This window comes from Centruroides sculpturatus, unplaced genomic scaffold (assembly GCF_000671375.1).
Source record: "Centruroides sculpturatus isolate CEXI.00-Female unplaced genomic scaffold, Cexi_2.0 scaffold120, whole genome shotgun sequence".
Taxonomy (NCBI): Eukaryota; Metazoa; Arthropoda; class Arachnida; order Scorpiones; family Buthidae; genus Centruroides; species Centruroides sculpturatus.
The window spans coordinates 565950-590641 of record NW_019384554.1 but is presented as its reverse complement, the minus strand read 5'-3'; the positions used below and the strand labels follow the sequence as shown (position 1 = coordinate 590641).

The 24692-nt window shown below is 30.3% G+C and overlaps 1 protein-coding gene across 1 annotated transcript in view; it reads left to right on the top strand.

Annotated features, from left to right (window-relative positions):
* LOC111623771 (transcription factor EB-like) overlaps positions 1–24692 on the top strand; it is a 55375-nt gene that overhangs the window by 7785 nt on the left and 22898 nt on the right. The window contains exons 2-3 of the mRNA XM_023366469.1: positions 11031–11176; positions 11977–12186. Coding sequence (XP_023222237.1) covers positions 11031–11176; positions 11977–12186 — 356 coding nt within the window. The remainder of the gene's footprint in view (positions 1–11030; positions 11177–11976; positions 12187–24692) is intronic.

Sequence of the window (24692 nt, the reverse complement as noted above, 5' to 3'; positions counted from 1 at the left end):
AATAAATTTATGTACTGGGAAAAAACTTGTGTACTTTTCATTACTTCATGCTAGAACACTAGATTATGCAAGCATGACATTCTACCATTTTGAATCTTAGCATTCAGTTAACTGATTATTGATAAAGTTTTTTGCATAAAATATTTCATTAATCATAAGGATTGGTAGAGGTAAGCTATCGAGTGAGTGAACAAACAGCTTAGGAAAGTGAACTTTACTATACTAGAACAAGAACACTTTGACTATGCATTCACATTTTATTTAAAAACTAAAGATCATCTGGATCTAAAACAAAAAGTATCTTTACAGGTGAAAATAAAGTTACTTTTTGTTTTATTTTTGACTAAGACTTCTTCCCTTTGCTAATTTGAAACCACACCAGTATAATAAGTTCTATTTATAAACAAGGTTTACATGAACAATTTAAAGACAAAATTAAAAATATCAAATATCTTTAGAATTTAAATAAGCTGGTTTTTAAATTTTTATTTATCTTTCATTTTTTACTGATTGGAAGGAGAAGTAGATATTCACTAAAATGCTAATTGTTGCAAATTTACGACATCAGTATACCCATCAAAAAAGTTGTATCCATCTAACTCTTTACAGCAGGGATGTCAAAGATACGGCCTGCGAGCCATGACTGGCTCTCGAGGCAATTAGTTGTGGCCCCCAACATTAATTCAATAATACTATTTGTTTATTTTTTATGATGTTGATACTAAAGAAAATGTGATATTTTGTATTTAAACAAATAATACTTAATTAAATTAATAAACAAAATTGTTAAACTCAATTATTATTATTATATTTATTTATTTATTTATATTACTTAGAGATATTAATATTTGATTTATTTTTGTGTTTAATTTCTTGTTTACATTATGTTTTCTCTATTTCATCTTTTAAACTTCAAAGTCTGTCTAAACAAGATTATTTATTTTTGCTGGAAAAGTATGAATGTTGTTTTTTTATTTTGTTGTCAAATCTTGGGTTATTAAAAATAAATTTTTTGATTCGGATACTTTTGGGCTACTTTTTAGAAAATTTTTGTCCACAAAAGCTAAAATCATCTGGCAACGTTGTTTAGTATTCAAGACACTTCCTGAGGCAAGAAAAACTGGCATCTTTGAAAACTAAACTTATGGAGCAGCAATCATTTTTTAAAATATCAAAAACTGATAGTGAGAATGCATTGAAAACTAGTTATTCAATTGCACTAAAGATTGCAATGAAATCAAAAGCTTTTAGTACGGCAAATTTTTAAAAGAATGTATGCCAGACGTGGCTGACATTTCATTCTCATCACAGAAACAAGTCATTCAAGAAATACCCCTGACTAGAAATACAATTGCTTCCAGAGTAAATGAATTGGCAGATGATTTGGACTTTCAACTTAAACATAAAATTAAAGATTTTATCTGGTATTCCTTAGCAGCTGATGAAAGTACAGATATCAGAGATACATCGCAGCTTGCTGTATTTATTCGTGGAATTAGCCTAGTGAAGATATTAACATCACAGAAGAGTTGTTGCAGTGCATATCATTGAAAAGTATTACCACAACTGAAGATATTTACTCAGCAATTGAGCAATTAGTACCAAATTATGACTTGGATTGGAGTAAATTTAGCAGTATTACCACAGATGGGTTACCATCCGAGGTCGGTAAAAATGCTGGTATTTTCACAAAAATATGGAACAAAATTTTAAATGAAATTAAAGGTGAACGATCCAAATTCGTTGGAATTCACTGTATTGTACGTCAAGAAGTCTTGGCCTCTAAAGTGCTGAAAATGGATCATGTAATGAATCCCATAATTAAAACAGTTAATTTTATTAAAAGTAGAGGACTAAATCACCACCAATACACACAATTTTTAAACGATCTTGATGAAAAATGTTCAGATATTCCCTGCTTTGCAGAAGTATGGTGGTTTAGTCGTGGAACAATGCTTAAACGATTTTTCGAATTGCGTAAACATGTTGTTACGTTTATGACTCAAAAGGGCAAACACATGGAACACAGTGATGAATGGTGGCTTGACTTTGCATTCTTAGTAGATATGACAGAACACTTGAATAATTTGAACATTAAACTTCAAGGAAAAAATGTAATCGTTATGCAACTGTACTCAAGTGTTCAAGTTTTCAAAATAAATTTAAAGTTGTGGGAATCACAGCTGCGAGAACAAAAACTTGACCATTTTCCTAGCATTTGTGAAATCGGCATGTGCAATGCAGATAAATTAGCAGATTTTTCTTACTGTTTGCTTGATCTTATTGCTGAATTTGATAGTCATTTTGCAGATTTTCGTGAGTTCAATAGCTACGACTTTCTTCGTTTTAATGATCTGTTTACGTTCGTTCGATGTTGGTAAAGCACTGACTTACTTGCAAAAGGAACTAATAGATTTTCAGTGTGATACTGCTTTAAAAAGCAAGTTCAATGAAGTTAACATTTTGGCATTACAGTATATACAAAGTACTTCAAAAATCAAAATAGCTATTCCAACTTAAGGAACCATGCTGCCCACATTTTATGCATGTTTGGAAGTTCATGTGTGTGTGAACAGTTATTTTCAACAATGAAGTTTAATAAATCTAAATACTGTTCAAGACTTACAGATGAACATCTTCAGTTCATTTTGATATTCAATACAACATCGTTGACACCAAACATCGAGGAGATAATGAAGTGTAGAAGAAGTCAAGTTTCTGGAACCTCAAAATAATATTTTGGTTTAATATGTCTCTAAAAAATTATAATTTCTTTTCTTTAATAAAATCATTTTTTATATACTTCTTATTTATACTTAGTATTACATTTTAGTATTACATTTTATTTTTAATCTGGCCCACTGTCATACTTGAGACAAAAAATTGGCACTTAAGTTGACACCCCTGCTTTAGAGCTTCTATAAACATTGCAGCTTACCAGCTTAAAGACCTATACTAGTTTTTTTATACATTGATTCAAATATTTTTTTTTATTTTTATAATATATCTGTAAAATTGTGAGTTTATCTGGGTAAGTTTAACTTCCAAGACAAACTCACTTATCAGCCAGTGATACTCAGGCATACACTTAGATGCATGCAACTGTTGTGAGGGTGGTATACTGATGCTGCAAATTTTGCAACAATCAACATTTTAGTGAACATAATCTCTGTGTAGTCAGCCGGCAGTAAAAATATGAAAGGTAAATGAAGTTTTAAAAAAAAGCTTATTCAAAATTCTAAAAAATATTTAATATTTCCACAACAGAACTGATGCACTCTTACAACACACTAGCATATTGCAGCTTATGGATTGGAAAAGCAGTGGTATATATCAATACTGTGGAGGACTTTGGATTTAACTATATGTAGATTTATTATCGAACTAATACAGGATGTGCCAACCTTGACAACTCATTAACCAAAAAGTCAAGGTCATTACACATGTTTATGTATTGCATACAACAAGCATTATCTAGTGGGCCTATTTTACAATATTTAAATAATACATCAAACTTGGTTGGTTGTTTGAATATTATTACTTTGAAGTAATTTATGATGTCAACAGAATAAAACATTGTTATGAAAGCTGTTTATTCTTATTTATGTAATAAATTTTTTGAATGATGGAGTGGAAGAAGAGACTTGCTAGATTATCAAAATATACTATTTGATTTATATTTATAGGAAATTATCAGATCATTAGATTTATCTTCTGCATATCACAGATAAAACAATTGTTTAAGGTATAGTTGTAGATATAGTTGATATCAAAAGTAATGTCAGCAAAAAGATTTTTTATTCATTTTGTTATGTTTCATTGTAAATTTTGCATTGTATTAAAATAGATATAATTTTGAACATTGTAAACAATTATATTTATTATTTCTAATTTATCTTTAACCTCTTAAAATGCAGAAACACATGGAACTTGAGATAACTTGAAAAGCCAGATTTAAAGAACAGTTATTTTTGTATTTGCAGCTGACTTGAATAAATTTTGTAACTTGTGATAAGCAGATATATTGTGCATATTTACACATGCTGTATTAATATATATGAATGAAATATATATAAGTACCTGTAATATATATGAATTCAACAATTGGTTTCAATCATTGTGTGATACAAAATAAGGTAAAATTACACCTGTGCACTTGAAGTAAAAATAAATGTGTGTGGCCTCATACATGTATTTTACACAGTTATGTTTTTACAGATAAAATATAAACTGCCTTTCTTTTCTCTTTTTTTGACAGTTTTTGTCAAGTAAAGCATGTGTTATGGCATGTCTTGCTTTTCTCAAGCATTGTGTTATCACACATTTCTGAAGAAAAGCTTGCATTAAGTTGTTAATTTAAATTGTTAATGAAAATTAAACTCTGTAAGGATACAATTACTTACAAGTTAGTGTCAAAACTGAAATTTGTTACAAAATGTATCAACACTTCTTAAACTTCTAGAAATAAACAAGTTGCACACTAACCTGATGATGGTCATTTAAAATGACCATCAGGTGAACTGAACACAAATTAGAACATCAAATTATAGAATTTTTGTTCCTTCTTTTGAATTTTGTAAATTATGTATTTTTTCTTATATGTTCCATCTGTGATGATTTGTGTTTTCTGGACAACTGTCCTTTAGTAATATCTTCATCCTTGCATCCATGCCCTTCATAGGATCTTTCTTCAACTTTTCAGTTTGTCTTATGTAACTCTTAAGCTCTAACATAATCTCTTAATTTTCAATTTGCCCAGAGATTGTAAAGGAGCCTTAGGTATGGTGATTATTAATTTGTTTGGAATCTATCCAAAAATAATTTTTTTTTCTCAAGTTCTTTAATTTACACAATTAGCCAAATTTATTTTTAAGTAATTCATTTTTTTTTAATTTATGTAATTAAATAATCTCAAGATTTGAAGGATACTAAAAATAAAAATTGTCAAATTTTTCAAATTTGCTTTTCTCAAATTAATGCTTTGTTTGAAATAAAGATAGGCTTACTGCACAAAAGTATAGAACCACTGCAAATTTACTATACAAAGGTTAGGAATTACACATATGATGTTACTTTTCTTATGTTCAGAATTTATGAAAACATAATTTGTCAAAACTCATAGTTTCCTAAATTGCAGCAAACAACAGAAATTGTAAAAAAAAAAAAAAAAAAAAACAGATTTTAAGCACCACAGAAGTATAGAATCAACTAGTAAATGAATGCAAAAAGCATTAAATACTACAAAATAGTTTAATTTAGTCATTTATTTGTGCACCTCCTTTACTAATAACATTGAAAATGTGATTTAGCATGCTATCAACAAGATTTTGGTGAATCCATTTATTTTTAAACCACTGTTTTGTATCTCATGATACATTGTCCTGTTGGAAAATAACAGGAATTCTTCTGAATTTATGTTTGTATGACAGCAATTTGTTCTCCAGAACTTGTTGATAGTTGGCACTGTTCATGTGACAGTAACGAATGCCAAATCCAATTTTCTCAATGCAGAAAAAGCACCCCAAACCATAACATTTCCTTTGCGAAAAGTACTTGGGCTTTTTTCGTAAATTACGCCATTAGAACACTAAACCATCTGGCTCATCTAAATTAAATTTTTTTTTAGTCCAAAAAGATTACCTATATGAGAAAAAGGTTGTTACTTCTTGTGCTAGCACAATAGGCCTAAATGAAATAAAAAACTTGCTTTATTCCATTGAGTGGCCATATTTTTCCTAGCAAAATTGAATCAGGCAGCTTTGTGCTCAGGCTTAAGAGCAGGAGTACTTCATTTGAGACTGAACAATGTTGTTGTTGTTGTGGAAAACCCTTTGAACGGTTTCATGATGTACTTGAATAACCAAATTGTCTCGAATTTGACACGTAGACATGGTGGATTAGAGGTTGCATTAACAGTTCATCTGCAGTCTTGCAGGGTAAGCTTTGAAGGATGTCCACTTCTATGCTTTGGTCCATAATTTTCAGGATTTGACAAATAATGCTGAATTACCTTTTTTAGAATGCTTGATGCTATTTACTACTGCCTGATGACCTAAACTGGTGCTTCTCAAAGCTACAATTTGTCCTTTCTCGAAGTCTGTTAAATGGGTAACACGATGACATGATGAAAAAAATATGTTTACATTTCAAACTTGCAAGAAAGATGGCATTTCTATACTTATGTGGCAGTACGTAAATTGACTTCATTGCTATTCCGCAGTCAACCATGAATTAGAAGCTCAAGTTCCCTAAAATTACATTTTTATAAGTTAGGTGCTGAATTATGCATAAAAAAATCTATTTCTATCTGTTAGTGCATGTTCTCACCTCAAAAGACCAATTTTTTGAGCAGTTCTATACTTTTGTGGAGCACCTTATGAGAGCATATGTAAAAATAAGATGGAAGTATTCATCTTGTTATATTGAAAATTTTGTGTTTTTATGTATTTAACTTAAGTATTTGCTTATCTTTTTGTTAATATTTTTATTTTCAGTTTTTTGAAATTTTCATTATAACTCTAACACTCTAGATATGTTAACTGTTGGTAATGAATTTGAGAGAGATAGTTTTTATATTACTACTAGCTTACCGTCACGCATTGCTGCGATCTCAGAAGAAACGAAATGCAAGCAAACTCGTAATGATAAAATTAAATTTTCATTTTATCATTTTTATTGAAACTTATTATTATTATTCATTTTCATCAGGAAAATATTTCAAAGTGTTGTTTCAATTCTATTTATTTATTGGAGTGCTCGTGGATACACGATATTTTTTGTTTTTCCGTCTGGTGCGTACACGAATAGATCGGAAGGTTTTCCGACGCGTGAGCCGGCCACATACACTTGTCCATGTGAGAAGCACGGATTCTCCAAATTTAACCCACACACTCGCAGCGATTGTCAGAAGTGCGATATTCCTCATTTTTATATATTTTTTAAAATCCTTTATAATTTTCATTATTTAATTGCTCCTTCCTCTCTTCCTTGGCATGTTGTGAAATTTCTGATAGTTGAATAATAAACCATTTTATTGTAATTTGTCTTTTTAAATTATTTTGAGTCGATATTAAAATTTGGAAAAGGGGGGATACCTAGATCGGTAAAATAGGCGAATTTCTTCCTACAACTTCGGTTGTTGTTCGGGGTACAGTTAAGGTTTTAGAAGTTCGAGCGAATACATAATTAGCAATAAAAAAAGTTGAAATAAAGTGATTAAACAAAAATTATTACAAATATCATAAATAACAAATGCATATATAGAGATATTTTTTGAAAGGGGGAAATGGTCTTCACAATTTGAAATCGATCTAACACATTGTGCGCGAATGCTCGTGTAAACGTGCGCCATCTATCGTAGGATAAATGTACTTTGCGGGAGTGTATTAAAAAATTAAAAAAACTTTCCAAAGTTTTATGGCAATCGTACTATGCCACAAACCTTCGCCAGAGTATATTAAACAACTTCCCAAAGTTTCACGGCAATCGGATAAACGGTGTGGTAATGCATGAAGGACATAGGACACACACACAGACATACATTCATTTTTATATATATAGATTACCGTTATTATTAATGATAATATAATGGTTATAAGAAATATCTCTTTCAAATTCATTTCATTCTTGAAGAATATTTGCTCAAAATTTTAGAGTAATTTTTATTTTATTATATATATAGTGTGTGTGTTGTTTAAAAATGTTACATTACATTGTAGGAATTAACTTTTAAATTTTCATAATACATTTTCTATATTGCAGTATTAATACTATTATACAGAAAATGTATTTTGTTCTACAAATTAAAGATGATATGCATTTAATTTAAATTTATGTATTATTAGAATTATAAAAAATAAGTAGAATTAGTATTAGAAAATGAAATTGAGTATTAAATATTCTTATTTATATTTAACCATGCTTAATTAAGTTAAACTTTGTAATAAATAAAATAATTACTGTATATTCTGTTTCATTCAAAGGATGTACTTTGTCAAAACATGTAATGTCAATCTGAAAGCTTCTCACTAACTACTAGGCATTGTTCATCTCCATTTGCCAAAGAGAGTTCTGTTGATTTTAGTGTTTAAAAGTCATTTTTGTAATATATTGATATAGCCATTAATAAGACATAAAATTTTTTAAGTGAAATAGAAAAGGGATATGTTTGGAAATTCAGATATGAAAAAGCTGAAATAATTTTCATGCAAGGGCAAACTGAATCATTGTTATAATATAAATTACTGTATTTTTAAAAAAGATAAACTTTTATAGGTAACAATTATTAAGCATTGTATTTATCATTTACAGTTCCAAGTAGATTTCATTGCAGTAAAAATGACTTTGTACAGTCACATTGACACATTGCCACTGCTCCACATGTAGCTGCACTTGGTCAAAGCAAGCTGATAAATCACAAAGATTTCATCATGGAATGATATGAAAGTAGCAAGGTTTGTTTTGACAAGGACATTGCTAGATGAAACAAAGTACATTTAAATCATTCATAGTTAATGTGATTGAAATTATTTTCAGATTGCTACCAAACCTTGACAAAAACCTTTAATATGCAGCTTTTTTTAATTAACTTTTCAAATGTTTGTTGCCATTTGAATGGCCTGTAGTAGATTGCTGTAAATATCTGAGAGTAATTGCTGTAATTTGCTGTAATTGCAATTTCTGTAGATTTATTCTATAGATGACAAAAAATCATAATGATGAAAACAATAGAAAATACATATTTGTGTTTGATATGCTAAGGAATTCATATATTTTAGGTGCTAATTTTTAACGGAAATAAGAATTAATTGTAATTTTTGAATGCTATTTTAAACTTCATATTTACTTATGAAGACTAAAAAAAGGAAAGAAGCAAATTGACATTTAGTTTTTATACATTAATGCAATTATTTTTCCAGTTTTTAACATCATATTATTTGATATGTATTTTTTAAGAGTTAAACCAAGAATAGAATTAATTGAAAGTTAGAAATAATTTTCTATTTAAAAAATGTTGACTATATACTTTTGCTGGATATTTATTTAAAAGTAAATGATGATAACATTTATAAAATATTTAATGCTATCAATTATATAATGACTAGTAGCCAATTTAATGATTATATGAGCCATTTATTATGAAAATGGGGCAAGTCTGTTTTTTGTTATTGCAATATATTTAAGGGTTTGCATTTCAATAAATTTTAAAAAATTAATAAGCATTAGTAGACAGCTTATGTATTTTGTGGTATTAGATAGTGTAAATTTATTATTCAGTAGTGTTTATTGACAATGGCTGAAGAAAATAAAGATTATGTTATATCCAGATGGACTTATCACACTTCCAAAATTAATGAATTATTGTAAACATTAATTAAATGGCTAATATTTCAGTTCAATCAGCCTTATTTTTAATAACAACAACAACAACATAACACTAAGATATTTTATTTAAATATTTATTCATTTGATGAAAAATAAAAGTAAAACATTAAAATTATATATTTTTGTTAATAATTTTTATTGCTTTATACAGTAATACCTCGGTTTTCATTGACTTTGGTTATCGTCGGTTTTTGTTTTTGTGAATTTTTTTCGTGAAAAATTTGTCTCGGTTTTCGTCGGTTGCTTCGGATTTTGTTGGCGTGTCCAATGGCATCGCTGCTAATTTTGCGAAAACAAAGGGCGAGCCATGCATTTTCCTGCTCAGTGTGGCATTGTTTCTCAATGTGTGAGCATTAGCTTGTGCATCTAGCCAAACAACTCCTCTGACAGCCTGATGGCTGAGTGGTCAAGATGGTAGCCAACCGCTTTGGAAGACCAGGATCGAATCCAGACAGGTCGAATTTTTTGGGTGGTGGTGATCTGTCCAGTTACGTTGTGCCCCATTTCTCACCATTTGGCCACCCCATTGTGGGCCTGGCTGAGCCCATAATGGGCTCGCTAAAAGAGGCCTTCTTAGTCCCCACAGGGCGGAAAGAGTTTTAAAAAAAACCAAACAATTCCATTGTTTGGTTATCCTTTCCTTTTAGCTCCATCATGGGACCAAAGAAAGTTTCCAGAACCAGCAGCCACTTCCAATGCTATGTTAAATGTTCATTTATTCATTACATTAGTGTTTTATATTCATTTTATATTAAATTCTTATTGTTTTTAGTATTAAATACTATATTTATTCTCTATAAAATGTGTTTTTGGTATGTATTTCAGAGTGTCTAGCATGAATTAATTGGATTTACATTGATTCATATGGAAATAATTGCCTCAGTTTTCGTCGGTTTCGGATTTTGCCGATTGTTTTTGGACGGATTAGCAACTGAGGTATCACTGTATTTATATTTTGAATTTTATTTATGGTTTAGCATTTTGAAATATTTTTGATGGTCAAGAGGTATACATGATAATAAATCCATCATGTCATTATATTTTTATGATATAATTAGCCTAGTTTTTTCTATTATAATTTTATATCTATAAAATTGTTTGATTTTTCCTCATTTTGGTGATAACGTTTTATTCCATTGACATTTTATATAGTACATTTTGTGCAATACTGATTCAGTGTATGTATATATATTGTAAGAGGTGCTGTGTGAAAGGAAGACACAATACGTGATCCAATTAAACAAATTTAATTTTGCACTTAAAATATATATATACAGTTTCTTTAAGGATTTCTGCTGTTGTACAATTCCAGCTATCTTCTGATGGTTTCAACATTATATGCGATCCAGGTAGTTGGTCTAATCCCAACTACTAACCCGACAATGGTTTGTGTCTAATATTCTTGCTGATTCCTAATCTAACTTAATCTAATAGAAGGTTGATAGAAGAAGGGGAAGTAAGAAGAATAATAGGATAAGGGATACCCAATTTATCGGCGAGTAGTCCTAGTATTTCTTCGTCTCGACTTCAGAATCCCGAATGTTTTATTTTCTTGCAGATTGGCTTTCTGAGGGTTCTCCTCCAGATCTGTCAATCTACTTCCTTCTTGATCTGTTCCCTACGGTCTCCTTTTTTTTTTTTTACAGCGCTTGTTGGATTTCACTTACGAGCCTTGCCACCACATGTCTGTTGCCTCTTGTGTCCGGCCCAAGAATGTGAACTGGAATTTCGATTTTCCCCTCCAGCCTTGTCGCAGACTATTGTTTTCACCCTACCTCCTGGTGGGCTAGGGGTGAGTCTGAGTTCTCAGAAGTTCGAACAAAGGAAATTGGAAGGAAGGATAAATTTAGAGAGATAGAATATAAAATTAAATTAAAAACTATACAAAATAGAATGGTGTACAGCCACAATTTAACTAATTTTACTGTTGCTAAATTATGTATAAAGTATTACTTTTAACTTCTACACAAATTGGATATGTATAAATGATAATTACACACGTTTAAAAACCTTAAAATTCCAGTAAAAAACTTTAGTAGACAAATATTTTGATCTATTATTAAGATCATCTAAGATTCACTTTAAAGTTCTAAGATTTTTTTTTATTTTTACATTTTAAAATTGGAACATTAAAGCGACCTAAAGACGGTCTTAGTAATAGATCAAAAACGTTTGTCTATTAAACTTATTTACTGGAATTTTAAGGCTTAAAGATTGTAATTATCATATATGTAAAGTATTCAGCTAAAACTAATTTTGATCCAAGTTGGACTTGTGCCACTTTCAAAATAAACATGTTTGCAATACTATCAATCATCAGAACTTCCATTGTTGAAATGTTAAGAATTTTGAATTATTTTGACTATAGATTGTTTGCATATAAAAAGATCATATTAAGTTTTATTGTTGTTATCATAATCTTTATTTTTTCAAAAATGGACTTGTCCTCCTTTCAAAATAAACGACTCATATTACTATATTAAATTGAAACAATTTTTAGTCATCTTTGATCTCTGATCTTTAATTACTGTATTTGATATATTAGTGTCAAAATCTTTACATATATTGGAATTTGATTTTATATTCTTACAGATAAATATAAGCATGACGATGATAAGTCGTACTAATCTTAAACAACAGCTGCAAAGAGAGCAGACTCAAGAACAAGAAAAGAAAGAAGCTGAACAAAGACAATTATTAATTGAACAAAGACTTTTTTCATGTTCTGCTCCTTCCAGTTCATCATCAGCAATTAGTGTGCCATCTGCAGCAATAGTGAAATTACCTCGTCAAGTTTTACAGGTATAATAATTATAATAATTTATTTTAAATTATTTTTATATGCAAATTAGCAGTTAATATACATATGACAATTAAAATAAAAAATAATAGTTGAATGTTGAAAGCTAACTTTAATTGATGATTATGTGCAAAGTTTATGGAAGAGTGGATGAATTTGCACATGCACAGTAAGTACCAATGGGCTAGTAAATTTGTTTATGGTACATAGTGTTGCAGTGGTTCTGCATAGTGATTTTTTTTAAACTCCATTTAAGTGGCATAATGGCAATTGTCCAAAATTAATTCAAAATAAATGACATTCTTAGCAAAAATAATAATTTATATATACAGTAGAGCGTCGTTTATCTGAAAGCTGGTTATCCGAAATGTCCGTTATGCGAAAGCATTCCAGTCGGCTAATTTAAGTTTTCGTTAGTGCTGTGGCGCTGCAATCTTCAGCTATTTCTCGGGCTACTCAAATATTTTACGTTTTTGATACTAAATTAACATCTGAAGTATAATTTTTTATTGTTTTTATATTTTTCAATAAATTTATTTTGTTTGTACAAAATAAAAAAATAATTTTTAACGATACAATAGTCTTCGTTAGGCTTAACATCGACGAAAATTCAATGCAAAGCGACACGCAACGAAGAGAAATTTCAACATCAGATAAATTAATATATTTTTTCGTACGTGATTCGTTATCCGAAAAATAAGTTATCCGAACCACCCCAGTCCCCAATTGATTCGGATAAACGACGCTCTACTGTATTTCAAATTTTAATCCAAACTATAGTAACCAAAGAAAAAGAATCTGTGGTAGTGACTTTTAAGTTACAAGAATTTCTATTTGTAACACTGCTGCTCTTTCTGTGCTGATAGGTGCTGACTTATTGAAACGTAAAATGTTAAGAAAGTGAAACTGTAATATTATTATTAATTATTTAGTTATTTATGAACAATATGCTCTATTAAAGAACAAAACATTCTGATCATGTAAATGTTAAAGTAAAATATGAGATGTAGGCATTTTGCTGTGTCACTCACTGTGCATGATTACATGGATCAAGTTTTCTACTCAGAGAGTAAACTTTGACCAAGTAGTTATAAAAGTATTCTGGTCTTCAACTTTTACTCACTTAGATGAACCACCAAGCAAGTTCATTAGTTGAAGTAATTAAATTGAATGAGTTTAATAGTAATAGATAAATTTGTCAGTAAAATGGGCAATAAACTTTTTCAATGTAATTGAGTCCTAATTGAGATTGCCTGACAATAGTCATTTAAACATTAGTATTTGCTATGAAAATAAATATTATTTCTGATGCTGAAAAATCAGGTGTATTGATATCTGTTTTCAGCATTAGGTAACCAAGCTTATATTTACCATAAAATTTGCTTTTCATTTAGAAAGCCATCATTTAGATCTAATCAGTGTATTAATTTATGACTTATTTTGGAGACAAAATAGTTCATAGTTTTCATTATAAAAGTTGTTTCAAGATGGAAAGCTAAAAAAATAAAATCTACTGTTTCTTTAGATAGTCATAACAAACTATCAGATTTTTATGATGTAAAAATAGTAAAATATATTTATTTTAATGTTAAATAAAGTAAAAGAATATTAGTCATAACAGTTGAAATATGTTTTACTAAAATACATGTTGTGAAATAAATAAAATTTCTTTATTTTTATGAAAGTTCTATTAGTTAACATATAGTATTTTCTGTACCTCTACAGAAAATATTATATGGTAAGTAATTAAAAGAGTTTGCTATAAATTCTTTTAATATAGAACAAACTACTTCAAAATTTGTGTTCAAACAAAATTTTTTTGTTCTCTGTTCAACCTAAAAATTTCCATTTTATGTTCACTCTGAAGATGAATATAGAAATTATCAAAAAACATATCATTAAAATATTCAAATTGGCCTCTAAAATGGTAATATAACAAGGTTTTCAACTATATTAGCTAATGCAAGAGAAGAAACTAAATGGTATTTTATTGAAGGAGAAGCTATGTTTGATGAAAAACATTTATTTTTGTGTTATCTTTGACACATTACAAAATAGAAGGTTTATGTTTACAATGTTCTAATATAATGTCAAATCCTCAAGAAATTGTAATGGACTTGTTAAAATACTATGTTCTTTTATTAATATTAAAAGAATAGCATTTTCAAGCATGAAAATATGTTCCAAAGTGAAAAATTGATTTGAACGAAAAGAAAGCCTTTGTAAAACCCTTGGTAAAAGATTAAAAGAACATGATACCGCTATACATACTATACATCTTAAACATAACCAATCACTATGGTATCATCACACAGAACAGACAGGTTGCACAATACACAAAAATCAGATTAAAATTTTACATCTTGAAAAGGACATACACAAAAGGAAATTTAATTTGATAGCAGAAAACATCCATAATCTAATGTACTGTATGTATTAGATAAATATGTTCCAAGTCATGTTTGTGTCTTTTCATTTTTAAGAAGATGGTTGCTTCAATACAAAGTAAGACACTATTATATTCACTTTTATTGTCATTATTATGTTTAATTAATTTTGTACTTATACCTAGCTCTTAATTTAAGTTACAGATGAGGGGCTGTAAAATGTAAGTTGGCCCAAAATGCATATAGTTATGTACGTAATCAAACAAAATAAACATAATTAAACTGTAGTTTTGGATCAGTGAATTACTGTTGGCATTCCTATACAACTGCAGATGCAGGATTATGGAATTCCCAAGAATTTTTTAATTGGAATATAGCTGGTATCCCAACAAGAAAGCAGTGTTTATTTTTAAAATGTTTAAATTTTTTAGTTTAACATTTAAAGTTTAAATTTATATTATAAATGGCTAAAGACAAAAAAACAAACCAAGTTATGAGATTAAACAACCTATTATTTATCTTTATGAAATACTTTTTGAAATAATCATAGAGACAATTAGCACAAATGGTGGGGTTACACAATATTTGGTTCAAATCAAGTACCACGCCTGGACTTAATGGGAAGCAAAATATAATTATCCAAAATAACATTTATATAAGTAAAAATTCACAATAATATTTATTAGATTGAACAATATTATTTATATATAAACAACAATGATTAGAAACAATAATTAATAATAAGTATATATTTCAAATATTCCAAATAAAAAAGAAGTCAAGATCAATTATATACAAAATAAACAATCGATCAATGAAAGAAATTATTTTTTGTATNGACTTAATGGGAAGCAAAATATAATTATCCAAAATAACATTTATATAAGTAAAAATTCACAATAATATTTATTAGATTGAACAATATTATTTATATATAAACAACAATGATTAGAAACAATAATTAATAATAAGTATATATTTCAAATATTCCAAATAAAAAAGAAGTCAAGATCAATTATATACAAAATAAACAATCGATCAATGAAAGAAATTATTTTTTGTATAATCAATCAAATTGCTATCAAAATAATTAAACAAAGAATATGCTTCTTACGAGCTGATTGCTTATCAAAGAATGCTAGACAATTTGCTTCGATGAAGGTTGTGGTTGGGAGCTACACCACACTTGAATGGACATGTCGCCTTTTATCTATCAGTGTAATTCTGCGTTGTCCTATTTACATGTCTGTGCATCACGGGATTAGTCACTGATGTAAATTAGTATATTTAGATTTTTATTTTTGAATTTATCATATTTTATATTTTGGGAGTTTCTTAGGAGTTTCTGTCCTAAAAAAAAAAAAAATTGAAAAGAAAATAACTAAGTAAAAATAATGCCCATAACAAAATAACAATCAGACTTTGACTCCTTACAAGCATAGTAAGATATTTTACCTGGCAATAGATTATATAATCAATTAAGTGGTTATTTTTGATTATATAATCAGTTGTATGAAAATGTAAAGAAGATAACAGAATGTAATTTTACTACCTTCTGGACTTCAATACTGTTTACAACAGTTCTATAAACTGACACCACCAGAGTGTAGAGTGCACAAATGTTTGTACAGATTGCTGAATTTTGTGATACATAAATTGGTCCAAACACATTTTTTCCTATATAACCTGTCCCATATTCTATTACTTTATCAATCCATAGATCTAGAAATTGCATAGCTTTTTCTGAGCCTTGTTTCTTTCTTAAAAAGTTAATGATGGAACAAGGCTCAGAAAAAGCTAGTCCTAAAGAATTATCCAAATTATCCAAAAATGTCTTAAAGAATTATCCAAAATCATATTACAGAAGTTGGCAACAAGCTGTTTGGCAAATGTTTCCAACTATGTGATGTCAGACTGAAGCTAACCTCACCCTTCTGGTCAATGTGCTTTTGCTTGGTCATGTCTTTGCCTCATGCCTCAAACAATGTCTCACGATCGACATATAGTTGTAAATTTTGTATATAGACATGGAAATAAATACTCTGTAACTGCTCAGAAAACATATTATCCTGTCTGAATTGTTTATCCAGCATGATGATGAAACTAACATGGATGCAATCGGATTGATTGGCATACTAGATTGATCCTGAAAAGCCATAGTAGGCACCTCAGTATCAATAAAACTTTCTGTCATAACTTCTTTTTCAAATTATTAAGATGTTAACTTGATATCTCTATAAAACTTTAATTTACTTCCAAATTCTTCAGGTGCTTTTGTTTCTATTTTTCTAACTACTTATTTACTTATTCTGCTAATATTTCTTCTAATGGGTCAATGGGTACTCCTTGTTTGTATTTATCATATTATCCTTCAAATTTAAAATATGACTCAAATACTACTATATGTGGCAGATCCTACAACATTTTAAAACCTCATATTTCTAAATTTTTGTCTGCATAAATAGTTCTTTAGAATAAATAAAAGCCAGCTTCAACTTCACATTCAGTAACAAGGACTTGAAATCTAGGGTTTCCTTGGCCAGTATACAGTATTATTTAACAAGGAGATAGAAAAAAGTGGGATGAAACATAGCTGATAGAGAAAATAAGGAAGGATGTGAGAATATTTTTTACTGTAGGAAAGATTGTGGATTTACAGGGAGGGACTGAACTCTAGAGTTGTTAATCTATAGCAGCGATTCCCAACCTGTGGTACGCGTACCCCTAGGGGTACGCGATAGGTTGTTTAGGGGTACAGAAAAAAGTTAGTTATTATGGCAGAAAAAATAACATATTATGTATCATAAACTAATAGTATTAAAAATTATTAGATAAAAAAATGTTCCTTGCAACAATCACAACTTTATTATACATTTTTTCTTTTAGGTTTTTTTCTTTAATTTAAAGTTACAATATGTAAAATTAACAATACGGTTACTCACTAAATTTCTTAAATGAGGGGTACAAGCTAGAGATATGACATGTCACGGGGTACAATCTAGAGATATGACATGTCACGGGGTACGCTAATGAAAAAAGGTTGGGAACCACTGATCTATCGGATAGAGAAGCTTTGTCAGAGGCATGAAAATGAGTAAAGAGAGATTGGAGAGATTAATGAATAGAACACACTAAGGTTTAGAGTATGTGTGAAATCAGCATGTTACCAAGAGGGTATGTTTAGTTTGTGAAAAAAGTCTGCATGAGTGAACTACTATTTTTCCTTGATTAATTAAATTCCAGGATTCAAATGAGTGGTTATTTATTGTGACATTGTCATAATGCCAGACTGCAATTTTTAATCTATTTAATTTCAAATATATTTCTTGATTTTAGTAGTGTCTTTTCCCTGTATATCATACTTTTCCTGTTAACAATAGTGTCATGCTGGTCATCTAACTCCGTTCTGGAGAAAATTTTTGAATTGAAATAATGTGACTTTGTTCTAAACTGAAAGTTCATATATAGTTATTTGAGGCTTCTTGCCTCTAAGCTTTTCATATTTAGTCTTGTTTTTCATCTATTGAACTTCATTCTCGAGATTAAAGAAGGACAGAAAGATGAATGATACAGGTCTGCAATTTTCAAATTTCTGCCCAATAAACCTCAGGAAGTAAACTATTATAAATAAACGCTGGGTTGAAAAGCATGGGACACATGTTGAAGTACTGCACCTGTATAGAGTAATGTAGTTTAAGTTGACAGGTAGAAGTTTAGCTAAACTTCTACCTTTTTACATTGTTTAGAGCTAGACAACACTTTCTCTTTCAAGGTTCATGGAAACATTTTTTGAAATAAAATTATAAATATTGCTGAATATTGAGCATAAGAAAGTTGCAATTGAGTTCATAAGTCGAGATCATATCAGCTGAAGGGTAATTAGGAAAACTGGTTCAAACTTGAGAGAGATGGTAAATTTGAATCAGAAGATGGTAGTGAAGATCTTGATTCCTAAGACAACATCAAAGCAGTCATGAATGACAATGTAATAAGTGAATTGGAAGTGTAAGTTTATCTGATTGGGGGGATTTTACTCCCTCTTGTCGGGATGGACTAAGGTCTACTCGTATGTGGGTGGCGATTTTAGGAGGCAGAAAAAGACAAGTGTTTCACAAAGAAATCATTTATTGTTTTGAAGACCGTGCTTACAAATGATTGACAATGTCCCAGATGTCCTGGCGGTTGGATGTCTCTAGTGGTTTTCTTTTCGTCTCACGGTGGTGGAGTCCTGGGGCAATGATGAGTTAGAGTTCAGAGTAGTAAAGTAATACAAGATAGTGATGAGTGGAAGCACCAAGAGAAGAGGTCGACAATCACAACAAGTGTACTCGAGTGGAAATCCTTTGTCCTTGACGGCAGAGGTTTTATAGTTTCCTCAGGATTGAATTATTTCTAATTGGTCAGGCTTTCCCTTCCTTGCTTCTCCATTGATCTCTTACCTGTCTCTGGGTGAAAATTGAGGTCAGATTAGGTCGTGAGAAAGGTCTGCCCGGGATGGTTTATTTGACACCATCCTCTCAACTATGATCGCGCTTTGTTAATGTCCCATTTTTTACATTCTTGCTTCATCTTACTTTATTGCATCTTAAGTTTAAATATTTCCCTTTTTTAATTATCTGTATCTAAAATTTTGTTTTTCCTGCTATTCTTTATGAGTGATGATGTCTAAGTTCGGTGTCGCTGACTGGACACTTATATAACTTGTTTTCTTGATGGTTTAACTTAACAAATTTTACATTTTTCTTTTTAAATCCCTTTTTGTTTTTGTCTGGGGTCTCACAGAAAACTCTGAGTTTGGTTAAGTGTGAAAACAGTAATTATTTCAAATGCTGTAATCGTAACCATAAATATAATTAATAAATGATTTCGATAGCTCAGAAAATATATGAGTAATTAAGATATTTCTTTCACTTTTACCTATTTGTTTCCTGTTTCTGGTCTCAAATAAACAGGGTTATATGCATTTTAAATATAAACCCAAGATTTAATCAGCAAAATATGGTATGTTGGACAAACTTGTTCATCTTCTTTAATGTTTTAGAATTTGATAAATTTTGAATGGTTTTGAATCACAGGAATATGACATTTTTTTATGTTTAAAAGGACAGTTCTTTCCCCTCTTGATGATGAGCCTCAGAAGCTTGAAAGTACTGTGGGTGATCAGTTAACGAACAAATCGGATAACGAACACTTTCTCGAAAGATTTTTATGATCGGACAACGAACACTTCACTGAACAAACACAAGAAGAAGCGACATAAAATAACGAATACCGATTGGTCTTCCTTTGTCTTCAGGCAACAATTCGAAACTTTTCGGAGCACGAGAGACGTCGACACCGACGTTCAACCCAGTATATACTGATCGGATAGTATTCCCCTGAACTTTGAAACTCTCCCTTGTAATTCCAGCCTTTTATATTTCTGACAGAAACAATTCTTTTACGTTTTCTTCTGAAAATGCATATTTATGCCGATATCTGCTATTAAAGATCTTTTGAAGAAGTGGGAGGATGTCAGAACAACGGTCTTAAAATGGCATTCAAACCAGGTTAAGGTTAATAGGCCTAGGGATCACTACAATTACAATGCTATTAATTAATTCTGAAAAATCATGAAGAAGACAGAAAAGCAATCGACATTGGACAGATTCTTTAACCCCACAAACGGAAAAAACATGACTAATGAAAATACAAGACCGTGTATTTTGTATATGTATTTTTATTATTACATATGAATAAACGTAGTAAGAAAGTATATATTTTTTATTTTTGGGGAGTCTCCAGAACGAATCAATCAAATTCCCATAGAAACCTATGGTAAATCGATAATCGGTTAACGAACAATTCGGATAGCGAACAAAGTCTTGGAACGGATTATGTTCGTTAACCGATCACCCACTGTAATTGAGACTACATGTAAGAATTGCTTTATTATTAGTTTTTTCCATTAAAGTAGTTTTTAATGTTTGAATGATTTGGAGATGGATGAATGAAATTTTAAGCTATTTCTTAATCCATTTTCAACTGTTGCATACATCTTATAAGATACATGCAAATAGGTAAGGATTAGTAATTTGGTGATACTGGTAATGTAATGATGATGATTCCACAAAGAATTGCCAGATTACTATTAAAGATAGCAAGCTAGGGTTATAACACAATCTACTGGAGAAATAAGGTGTCTTACAAATGTATTGTTCTTGTAGAAGAGTACGAGATGAGAATCTCAGACAGTTCCCAATTTACAAGAGTGTTTCTCTGATAGTTCTAGGTGGAGTTGTTTATCCTGGAGTATTATTGTTGGATGTTCTTGGTGAGATATAAATCCTTTCACCACAGGCGTTGAGGGCAACATGAACGAGGCACTTCTGTAAGGCACTACACAACAGTAGATCAGGGAGAGAAGCTTCCTGTGTCCTTGCAACACGAATTTTCATCAGTTTTGGATCTCAGGTCAACCACTTCAATTGGTTTTTTTTATTTTCATCTCCACTGTCTAATTGGTCATCACTTGTTACTAAGGTCATGGAATGAGTCAAAATTGACTGTCAATTCGATCCCAATTGGAGACAGTTGTTCTTAAGACTTACATTGTCTATTTTTCTTTTGTTTAAATTCTGAAAACAATTCTTTTTTCCCCCTTCTATCAAATCGAATATATCTTTTTATGGTCATAAAAATTTTCTTATCTTAATATAAATATATTTATTTTATTATTTTCTTTTAAATTTTATTTCTGAAGCAAGTCTTACAGCAGCAAGTTAGGATTTTCACCACAAATGATGGAAAAAGAAATATTCTAAATTTTTGGCTTTTATTGTGGTGTGAGAATCCAGGGTTAATAATTTAATTTGTTAGCAAATTAACAAAACTTTAATTTTTATTAGATAAATTTTTGCTTGTTTTTGTAAAAATGCATGAAGTTTTAACAGAACTTCTGTTCAGTTGGAGAAAGATAACATAGTTCCTTCAAAACCAATAGTTTAGTGCTGAATTTCTATGTCCTATCTGCAAAGCCACCCAACTTCTGTCCACACGTCAGAAGAGTGGAGGGCTTATTTTGATTCTTTTGATTAGAGGAGATTTTTAAAAAGGACAGGTCACCTCCAAATGACAGCTTAGCTCACAGCTAGCCTACGAAAACTGTAACCTTAGTGTTTTTGTCCTCCCACAAAGTAAGTTGAGCTCATTCATTCACTCTCCAGAATGAACTAAAGATTCCCATCATTTCTCATCTGTCAATTTAATAGAAATAATTTGTCTTAAAATGTGAAGAGGCCTACAGATGAAAAGAAACTGTTCATCATCTAAGACAGGGGTCACCAAACTTTTTTCACAGCGAGCCAGATAACCAAGAGAATGACAAGTGCGGACTGCATAACCATTTTGTTCAATACTATACACTGAATACACAAAAAATAAAGACAACTAACATATGTATTTACCAATACACAAATACAATTGTTGCAGCAAACTTGTAATTGCTTTTCTTAAAAACTTCATTGCAGGTACTAACACAAAAAGTGTTCTGATATCCAAAGTTGCAAAATGTCGTGGAATTTTTTATATTGCTGATTTTCCTAAAAATTATATTACTGTCAGATGCAAAAATCAGATTGGACCAATTTTGGCATTTTTAGTTACACTTTATTTATTTATTTTTTACATAGTAAGTTCATCTACAAACTATGATATTTCCATATAAATAATTATATTTTACCTCATTTCTGGCACAGTGCTGCCTGTGGCGAGATGGATGAACTAACCTTGCGGGCCATAGTTTGGTGACTCCTGATCTAAGGTAATATGCATTGTAAACTCTCTCCATAGAAGACATTAAGACTAGATTAGTGGGTCGAATATTTAAATTCCTTCTCATAAGAGGAGATTTGTAATCTGATAGAAACTTTAATATCTAATCATTTTATATCAACTTCAATTTTTATGTTCCATTTTAAATGCATATAAGGATATTGTTTAAAATATATTTATTAATTAAAAATTAATCAGTTGAGTTAATTGACTGTCATTTGCTTAACTCCATTGTCTTACCCACAATAGAAATAGTCCCTCCTAGATTCTGGAACTTTTTACAAATTGTATTCATGTCTTAGTCTATGTAATTGACTGAGTGGTGTCAGGAATCCTGATTTGTGAAATTTAACCATTTCCTCAAAAATGTAAATAGTCATCAAAAATGTGTGATGAGGTCAACTGGAGCCCTGGAAATTCACAGTGGCATGAACATATCATGTGATATAGAGGAGAAAGTTTATCTTGCTACTGACTTTCGTGGAAAATTAAAGGTTTGCCAAACAGTCTGCCATAATTGCCAATTAGTCTGCCTACCTCTAGTCAAATTGCTTTATATCTAATTATAAAATTAACCTTATTATATCCCAATGATATGGCAGGTTGTTTGGCATTACTAAAAAATTGATCTGTGGATTCATTGTTGATAAATTACATATTTCACTGCAGGTGAATTTTTTGTTACTCAAATACTTTAAGAGTTTAGTGTTTCAAATTAAGTCAAATTTTAGCTTGAAAATGCAAAATTTCTTTTAGGCCATTGGCCAACCTTTTTATCAGTTTTTGCTTTAAAATAATGTGCTTCTGGATCATAGGTCTTCAAATGAATTTTGCTTGTTATCATGTTGTGAAATGAGATCAAAAAAGCTGATTGTGTTTGCATCAAATCATGAATAGTTTGATGTAAGTGTGGCAGTCTGCCATATTTTCTTCCCCTCTCTTCTTGTTAGACTTTTTTTTGTCTCCCAGTTTATTGAGTAAACTTGTTTGGACCAACTTTAGGGTAGACCTCCTGCCTTGGAAGGACTGGTCTGATGGGTAGGAGAGGCAGCCTGGGGATATGAAGAAGGAATGAACTACCTTTATGGCTGGAGAGTCAGAACACTTTGGACATAGATTGCAAAGTTGAAGGAAGGAGTCATTAAGAAGATCTTTGAAGCCTGCGATTCAGTGAGAAATAGCTTTTGAGATCTGAGCATAGGAAAACCAGATAAGAGTAACTGACTTTCTCGTGAACTCACTGTACATTGCTCTCTATGGAAGAAAAGTTTTTTTCAGTTTGTTTTGTTAGATTTAGTCATAGCACATAGACTAGTTTTAAGATAGTATTAATACCCTGTGTAAGATTTTATGTATTAAGTTTGTGTGCATTAGCTGTCTTTGTGTTTGTGTAGAAATTTGTTTACTGGTAGTCTAGCATGTGTCAGGCTGAGTATTGTCATGCAGAGTTTTGGGCTGGTATATTGTGGTACTGTGGAATTTGGTGTACATTATTTTTCTTTTTGTAGGTTAAATTGTTATTTTTTGTTAACGAGTATTTTACATTATTTTTTCCATGACCCAAATGAAAAACAAAATTTTCACAGCTCACATAAGTCCTGTATATGTATGTAATATCGTATTAACTATATAACTTTTTGTCATCTTTTGCCACATGAAGATTTGTGTCACATACATGCAGGCAAGGGATCTGATTAGTGAGTAGCTAAATGTGCAAATAAAACAGAAATAAAAATGTTTTTTAATATGTTATTTAACTTATCATGGTAATAAGTGAAATAACTTATTTGCCAAATAACACATTGCCAACTTTCATCTTCAGATTATCTCTACCTGTCACCATGATTTGTGGTTTATAGTATTTATAGCAAATATGTTACTTCAAAAATAAAAATGTGTTATGATAGACCAAACATAGTCTTTCATGGGATAATATCATTTTCAACTTTCATTTGTGTTAGTAATATTTCAGCATTTCAATCAAGACCAAAATCTATCTAAGGCAGAACACAAACTCAGATAAATCTGAAAGATTTATCAAATAAATCTTTCAGATAAATCTGAAAGATTTATTTGAGTTTGTGTTCTGCCTTAGGACAATGCTTTACAAAATGTCAAAAGCACTTGCAGATGTAGCAATATTATTTATCTGTAATTAATGCCTTTGTGAAGTGTTATAGTCTCCTCAGCACTATTTCATAGCACTCCTGCAATGTTGTCATATCCTAGTGTACCACAGCACATTGGTTGAAAACTACTGCCTTATCCTATAACATACAATTACGTAAAAATCCAAGGATTACTCATAT